Here is an 8,977-nt window from a genome sequence, read left to right as displayed (position 1 = left end):
AATTAAGATTCCTATTTTTTTTTTTTTTAAATTAAAGATTAGAATTTAAGAGTTGAGATTCCATTTTCCTAACGAAGGAATCCTTTGCGTCAGGCGAATGAGACCAGAACCGAATCTTTCTGAGGATTCGAGAACCTGTCTTAGTGATGAGCTCTTATATATGGATTGCCCTTTTAGAATTCTGAGAAAGTACAGAGGAGATCTAAGCAGATCCCATTCATGGCTGACCATGACCACAATCAAGAGCTTCACGTTGTTATGTTGCCATGGTTAGCTTTCGGTCACATGATACCCTTTCTGGAGCTCTCTTAAGGGCTTAGCACAGAGAGGTCACTGCATATCCTTCTTGTCCACACCCAGAAACATAGTTAGGCTCCCAAAACCTCCTTCAAATCTAGCGCCCCTCTATCAGTTTTGTGAAGCTCTCCTTACCTCACGTCGATGGCTTGCAGGAGAACGCCGAGGCCAACTCCGACGTCTCCTACGAAAAGATCACTTACCTAAAGAAGGCCTACGATGGTTTGGAACTACCTTTAGCTCGCAACCTTGAAATCTCCCCTCCGGATTGGATTATTTACGATTTCGCCCCTTACTGGTTATCACCCATCGCGTCTAGACTTCGCGTGCCTTGTGCCTTCTTCTCTACCTTCACCGCAGCCACGCTTGGCTTCTTGGAGCCGCCACGGCCACAGGAATACAAAAGAACGAAACCGGAACACTTCACTGTTCCTCCCGAATGGATCCCTTTCCGTTCTAATATGGCGTTTCGTCTCCACGAGAATCTAAGAGTATTCGATTCCATCGAACCCAATTTTCCGGTGTGTCTGATGAGTATCGTTGCATATCAACGATGCACAGCTGCGACGTCGTGGTTGTCCGAAGATGTACAGAATTCGAGGCTGAGTGGCTCAATCTACTCCAAGGGGAACTTTTTCAGAGACCAGTTATTCCGGTGGGTTTTCTTCCTCGGGCGACACAAGATACCGGAGATGGTGACGATGATGCTGTTGAGCGTTGGATTGAAATCAGAGAGTGGCTGGACAAACTGTGAGAAGGATCGATGGTTTACGTAGGTTTCGGCAGCGAGGTTCAACCGAATCGTGATGAGATAAACAAGTTGGCTCTTGGGTTTGAGCTATCTGGGTTGCCATTCTTTTGGGTAATAAGGATGACACCTGGTTCGACCGGATCTCACTCTGTGTTGCCAACCGGATTTGAGGAGCGAACCGGGGGTCGGGGTTTCATTTGTCGAGGCAGCTGGGCACCACAATTGAGGGTATTGGCGCACCCTTCGGTTGGGGCTCTTGTGACTCACTGTGGTTGCAGTTCTATTATTGAAGCTTTTGCCTTGGGTTGTCCCCTTATACTATTGCCTCTATTGAACGATCAACCATTGAAGGCTCGGCTGTTGCAAGGGAAGAAGATCGGGTTAGAGATTCTGAGAAAAGAACGAGACGGGTCATTGAGTAGGGACTCACTGGGGGAATCGCTAAGGATTGTAATGGTGGAGAAGGCCGAGTTGTTCATGGCCCAAGCTAGAGAGATGAGTGAGATATTCGGCGACAAAGCTCACCAGGATCGATACGTCGGTGATTTCGCTCAGTACCTCGGAGACCATGGCCGCCGCAGCTCCAAGAGGAAATCTCAAGCAATGACAATGGTAGCTTCTGCAAGGTGACTGAGTTTTGGGGTTTCTTTGCTCTATCAACCTTGTTGACATGGCTGACCCATCACAATGAACCGGGATGAACCAGTTTATAGTTAGAGGCCCGTTGGGTACAGAAACGCCGTTTGGTCAAACGAATTTCAGTTTCTGTGTCAAAATGCAGTTTTAAACGATCAAATTTCTATTTTTTATCGGTACGATATTTTTTTCTTTTTTTTTGTAAAATTGACGTACGAACTGAAGACGTAACTCCAAATAGTTCTGTCCAATATGTTTTCATTTTTTTTTTTTTGACTTTTGTTCCAAAAAAACAGAAACATACCATAAGTGCACCAAACAGAAAATTTCGTTTTTTCGTTCCAATAGAACGAAAAAACTCCAAAAACGTTTTTTTAAAACGATACCAAACGGAGCCTTAATATATATGGGTTCAGCTTGGGAATACTCAATGGAACCCAACTGATCCAACCATAATTTTAGGATATCAATTGTTGACATGGTTGCATAGTTGGATTGAAAAAATTCACGATCAAACATCTCCTTCACTATGCTCAGTTGGTTAATTAACTACTAATGTAAAATAATACGGAATCTGATTAGGTGTCCGATGGATTAATAATTGGGTTATCACCCATTGGAAACCAAGCTAGGTTACCCAAGCATATCACATGATATAATAGGGTAACAACTTGTTTATTATTACAACTATTGTATGTTGTTGGGTTTTGAGTCTTGTATTTTATAATGTTCTATATATTTATTATTAGATTTATAAATGTGTAACTGGATCAATTTTGGGTCCATTATAGGGTTAAAATTGTAATTATGTTTAAGGTACCTATTTGTCTCAACATATTTTTTCTAAAATTCTATCTTACAATCTAGGAGAAAATATATAATTCAATTTTTAAGAAGATGGCGGGTCAAGGTTCTCGAGAAGAAATCAAACAAGTTGAACAAGATGATGTAAGATGATTAGTTAGAGTTAATGGATCAAGCGAACACGTGGTCAATTTATATCTTACGAATAACACTTGTCATGAGGTTACCATTTCATGTACACAACTTGCTTCCAGTGTTCTGGCCCAGAGTATATCCTTACCTAACAAAATTGTAGTTACAATGTAATCAAATGAAGTAGGTAGTGAAGCCAATAAGAGAGAGTCTTGTCTTCCTCTTCAATCTTAATATCTAGAGTAGACAACTCCATCTGTCAATATCATGTAGAATTCATCTAAATGTATCTCAAAGTTCACACTCTCCGGCAAAGTTATACAATTGTTTCTTAACAAAGAATCGATTTGTCAATAACATGGCTTTGTACTTGCTCTCTAGCTTTGTCTAGACTTCTTCCGGATCTATCAATTCAATAACCTCATGAAGAATGTTTTTAGCAAGATACAATTGGATCATGTTGTTTGCTAGATCCATCAAATCTACCTAATCATCTTCTATTATATTGTTTGTCTTGTTTGGTTTATTCCCAATTAAAAACCATGATCATCCCTTTTCGTTCCTAAAAAAATTTCTTGATACTTTAGAAAAATATGTTGTAATGAATGCACAAACACAATAAAACAAGCAGGTAATTACACACAAAAACGAGGAATTTATTGTGGTTCCACTTGAATGCTTACATCCAACCATCATATCTCGATTCACAGGTGTGCCATTGGATTTGTTTTGGGGGGTGGGTTGGGGGGTGGGGGATGGGGATGAATGAAGGAACACACATGGACACCAATTTGAGGGATTTTTCAATTTTTAAGAGGTGAGAATAATTATTTTTGGAGGCAACGTTTGGATGCAAGGACTATCGACCATGTGACGAGATAGTGTTCTTTTTCTCATAATGTAAACAATTCATCTCATAGCCACGATACTTGATGGCTTGATCTTCAACATTACCAAATGATGTCCTCCATGACAGGGGTGACAAAGATTTACACAAATACCACTACTTTAGCTAATTCTAAGGGAGTCATTTTTTCAAAAAGAAAAACCTAATCCCTCAATAATTTGGTATACATATCTTTGTACATTCAAACATGAATAGTGAATTTTCTACCCAAAAAAAAACATTAATAGTGAATCTGTAATATATTTCTACCCAAAAAAAAAATCTGTGATATATTACTCAGCATGGCAAAATTCGAATGAGATGATCAATCTTAAGGATTAATAGGAGATTCTCTCTTCTACCAAAAAAATAAAATAGAAGATTCTTTCTTCACCATAGATCAAGAAATATTTGCTTATTTGTAAAAACTGTATTTGGCCACGTAATAGCTTGCGTCAGGGACTCAGGCTAATGAGACAAAACCCGAATTCTGAGGAATAAGAACGTGTCTTTGTTTTTCTGCATAATAAGGGGATGAGTTCTTATCTCGAGTCCGTGACACTCCGAGGTGGATTGCTATTTGAGCTTGAATTGAGAAAGTACAGAGTACCCTATCCTGTCCCACTCCATTCATGGCTGCTGACCAGAATGAAGAGCTTCACATTGTTATGTTGCCATGGTTAGCTTTCGGTCACATGATACCCTTTCTGGAGCTCTCTAAGAGCTTAGCACAGAGAGGTCACCGCATATCTTTCGTGTCCACACCCAGAAACATAGCTACGCTCCCAAAACTTCCTCCAAACCTAGTGCCCCTCATCAGTTTTGTGAAGCTCTCCTTACCTGACGTTGATGGCTTGCCAGAGAACGCCGAGGCCACCTCCGACGTCTCCTACGAAAAGATCCCTTACCTTAAAAAGGCCTTCGATGGTTTGGAGCTACCTTTAGCTCGTATCCTTGAGATCTCGCCTCCAGATTGGATTATTTACGATTTTGCCCCTTACTGGTTGCCACCCATCGCGTCTAGACTTGGCGTGCCGTGTGCCTTCTTCTATACGTTCACCGCAGCCGCGATTGCCTTCTTTGGGCCGCCGAGGCTGCAAGCCCCATCAAGTGTTGAAATCGAATACTCGAGAACCAAACCGGAGCACTTCACTGTTCCTCCCAAGTGGGTCCCTTTCCCCTCCGATGTGGTGTTTCGTCTCCACGAGATTTTAAGAATGTTTGATAGAGTCGATGCCAATGCTTCCGGCGTGTCCGATGGGTATCGTTTCAGTTCGACGATGAACGGATGCAGCATCGTGGCCGTTCGAAGCTGCATAGAATTCGAGGCTGAGTGGCTCCATCTTCTCCAAGGGGGACTTTTTAAGAAACCAGTTATTCCGGTGGGTTTATTTCCACGTTCAGTAAAAGCTACCGGAGATGTTGCCGATGATGCAGATGAACGTTGGATCGGAATCAGAGAGTGGCTGGACAAACAGAAGGAAGGATCGGTGGTTTATATAGCTCTCGGCAGCGAGGTAATACCGAGTCAAGATGAAATGAACGAGTTGGCTCTTGGGTTGGAGCTGTCCGGGTTGCCATTCTTTTGGGTACTTAGGATGCCGACTGGACTAACCGGGTTTGATTCCGTGTTGCCATCCGGTTTTGAGCAACGAACCGGGGGTCGGGGTTTCATTTATCGTGGTTGGGCACCACAACTAAGGGTATTGGCTCACCCTTCGGTTGGTTCTTTTGTGACTCACTGTGGTTTTAGTTCCATCATCGAAGCTTTTGCCTTGGGTTGTCCCCTTATACTATTGCCTCTATTGAACGATCAACCATTGAATGCTCGGCTGTTGCAAGGGAAGAAGATCGGGTTAGAGATTCCGAGAGACGAACGAGATGGGTCATTGAGTAGGGACTCAGTGGCGGAATCACTTAGGATTGTAATGGTGGAGAAGGCCGAGTTGTTCAAGGCCCAAGCTAGAGAAATGAGAAAGATATTCGGCGACAAAGCTCGCCATGATCGGTACGTAGATGATTTTGATAACTACCTCAGACACCATGGCCGCCGATGCCCCAAGATGACATCTCAAGCCGGGTTTGAAACCCCGGAATCGGTGACGATGGGAAGCCACTAAAGGTCCAAAACAAGTCTTTACTCTAATTCCATACAAGGAGTGGATGAGTCGGAACGGCCAGCCGAACCGGAATCGATTCTTGAAACTTTGATCTCAAGCAATGACATTGTCTCCGACCACCCCTGTAGTTTTCTTTCCTTGAGTGTCTCGCGTGAAAGCCACTGATCTATGATCGCCCTTCGTTTGCACCATTTGTGATCCACGACCACCCTCCCTTTGCAACGAGCAAAAACCCTGATCTCAAGCAATGACATTGGTAGGGTGACTTAATTATTGGGTTTCTTTGAGCTTATCCAGAATTTCTGTGCCCAACACAAGGGACTGGGCTCAACCACTTGATGGTAGGGCTGTGCTTATAATACATTGTTTATTTGGCCCCAAATTGATCCAATCCTTATTTTCTATAAGGGCTTGAGTTAGGCCTTGCACGATCCAAACACCAAACGAAACCCAACCCCAAGCTACGGTATCAAGCGTGGACATGATTAGGGAAGTGAATTAGTGAGGAGCAATAAAAATAATTCGTATAAAGTGTAGAGATTAGAGAGGACATATCATGTGATATGAGAGAGAGAGAGAGAGAGAGAGGGTGCTAGTGTATACTTCATGCTTTTTCCAAAATAGAGCGGAGATTGGGTTGTCACTCATAGCATGATCTAGCTAGATTACCCTATTATATCGCATGGCATAATAGGATATCAGGTTTGTTTAATGCAACTTTACAATTTTGGAAAAGATATGTGATTCAAAGGATAGAGTTCTCTATAAAATATAAAGGAGTGCATCTACAAGGTGCGATAAATTGATATCGTACATCAAAGGGCAGCGTTGTCGTTTCATATGTGATGAAGAAAGATAGACATAGGAGGTGTTACTATACTCTTTTCGAGCGTCTCAAAGAACCCCTTTTTTTTTTTTTTTTTTTTAAGAATGTAGAAGAAAAAGGTGACCTAAGTTTACAAAATAATAAAAATATTTTTTTTCTTTTTTATTTATTAAAAAGTGTGCTTCATAACTAAGAGTTATTGGTCTCTTGCCTCTTTATATGAATAAAGCTTCCCATGCAATGACATCGATGGGACCAGTTTATTATATATAAATAGGGGAAAAAGAACCATGTTGGTCTGATGCAAGAAATGTCTAGACTCAGCAGGTGTGAATTAACTACGTTACCCCCTCTGTGTGTGCTAAAGATGTTCATGCATATGCTCTCATTAGCCTACATGTTTGGCATTTCCTGTGCCAGATCAGCGGAATTCTTCCACCATATAAATAGTTATGTTTTTCTTATGAATGGTTGTCCTTAATTACCCATATGTTATGGATGTGTTGTGCATCTCATATTTTATATTTTATATATCCTAATATTTAAATAAGAATTTTCTTTCCTGTCATCATGTCTATTGAAGTATAACAGTTCAGTATCTGTCAAATGATCGTGCATGGGTTAGTCCATGTGACATAAGATCAGGTAAGCACTTTATTGGTACAATTCCAACTTAAAATGAATAAAGAAAATAACTAAAATTATGAAAATTGCCATTTTGCATTTCATATTCATCTTTTTTTTTTTGGGGGGGGGGGGGGGTGTAAATCATTTTGTATTCATCTCCATTTTATGGGATTTTGGTCATTTTACTTAAACCATGGTTTTAGATATCAATATTGAGTAATCCGAATTAGTATCACTAGCGATACTTTCCTTGCCTACCAAAAAAAATAATAACTTTCCTTGTTTGCTGTGGACTAAAATTTGGCCTTTGAGATATATGTGAGATCCTTTATCACATGGACTAATCCTTGTAGTGCCAAATAGTTAATAGTGAAGCATTATACTTCACATACTTCACTATGCATAATATGACCCTTAAAATAATCTTAATAATTATTTAAAAGGAAAAAAGAAGCTTGAAAGGCAGCATGACCCATGCATATAGACAAAGGGAGGGTGAATTGACCACCCCAACCCTCATGAAAGGTAAAAAATCCATTATTGTTGATACTTCCATGCATGCTCCCATTAGCTCTAGCGCTAGCTAGCATAGTGTCACACTGCCTTTTCGGTAACCATCCCCCTTTTTAAAAATAAAATACCAAAAGCCTATGATAGGAGAGATGGATATGACTAAGGCCTATGATAAGAGAGATGAAAGTTGTATTTTTTATGAATCAAAGGGCAAGGTTATGTAGTTCTCCCACCCCCGAGTCTCAGAACTTTGACATTACATTTGGGTGTCTCGTGCATTTGGACACCTTTTTTTTTTTTTTTTCTTTTAAATAAGAAGTTAAAATTAGGAAAGTTCCTGTAAATATAGGTATTGAGTGAGAGTAATTGCCCTTTGTTTCCTAAAGGCAGAGTGGGGGATTAAATTAGAGGACTAATTAGTAATTCCAAAATAGTATTAAACTCTAGCTAATACCATTTACCATTCATTAATGCTTCTCCTTGGCCACTCCCTGGCCACGTAATACCTACATAAGCCAATGAGACCAGATCCGAATTCCGAGAATTCAAAACGTGTCTTTTGTTTTTTGAACGAATCTAATTGTCACGTGCGTAACCGTCAACTAGAAAACGGGCTCACTCCTCTTTTATTACCTTCCCCAGTCCTTCAGAGTCTCAGGTGCAGTGATTTATTTTTCTGAGAATTGAGAAAGTCCAAAGACGTGATCATCCCATCACAGACTTCTAGTTCATTGGCTTATCACAAATTCACCATGAGCTTCACATTGTTATGTTACCATGGTTGGCTTTCGGCCTCATGATATCTTCTCCTGAGTTTTCTAAGCGCTTAGCACAAAGAGGTCATCGCAAATCCTCCGTGTCTATAATAAAAAACATCTCTAGGCTCCCAAGACTTCCTCTAAATCTAGTGCCCCTCATCAGTTTTGTGAAGCTCTCTTTACCTAACGTCGATGGCTTGCAATCTTTATTTTGCTACATGGAAACAGGTGAGTTTTTTTTCACAACCACTTTAGAATAAAATTCCCTCTTACCAAACAAAAAGAAAAAGAAAATAGAGAGAGATTTCTTTTCCCGAAGGTTTCATATGCTATTATGAAAAAAAGTTCACAATTGGTATGCAAATCGAAGGGCATCATTTCTCATTGTAATATTGTATTAGATGAAGGTCTGAATTAACATTAGTGAGGGAATTCTTCCTTCACCATGACTTGAGAAAAAACCGATCATTGCTACTACAATCAATTTTGGTTGGTTCAAAATTTGAATGATGGTTGGGATAACATTGAATTTTTTTTTTTTTATAGGAAATATAATAGTAAATTCGCATTACACATAAATAAAATAAGAAAGTGAAAAATCAAGCTTGTACCGATCAACATAAAAAC

General features: G+C 40.2%; 1 protein-coding gene and 1 pseudogene across 1 annotated transcript; both read left to right on the top strand.

The window, feature by feature from the left end:
• Positions 1-219: 219 nt before the first annotated feature.
• LOC122073677 lies at positions 220-1,721 on the top strand (annotated as a pseudogene).
• A 2,344-nt stretch (positions 1,722-4,065) lies between these two features.
• On the top strand, positions 4,066-6,033 carry LOC122074672 (UDP-glycosyltransferase 91C1-like). Its single transcript, XM_042639608.1, has one exon. It carries the CDS (start codon positions 4,139-4,141, stop codon positions 5,624-5,626), a length of 1,488 nt encoding a protein of 495 aa, XP_042495542.1. The 5' UTR covers positions 4,066-4,138; the 3' UTR covers positions 5,627-6,033.
• Positions 6,034-8,977: the final 2,944 nt, after the last annotated feature.

Source organism: Macadamia integrifolia, chromosome 3 (assembly GCF_013358625.1).
Source record: "Macadamia integrifolia cultivar HAES 741 chromosome 3, SCU_Mint_v3, whole genome shotgun sequence".
NCBI lineage: Eukaryota > Viridiplantae > Streptophyta > Magnoliopsida > Proteales > Proteaceae > Macadamia > Macadamia integrifolia.
This window is presented reverse-complemented; position numbering and strand designations above follow the sequence as displayed.

What these genes read in the sequence shown, in the direction of transcription:
- LOC122074672 (XM_042639608.1), top strand. Translation starts at nt 4,139, where the DNA reads ATGGCTGCTGACCAGAATGAAGAGCTTCACATTGTTATGTTGCCATGG.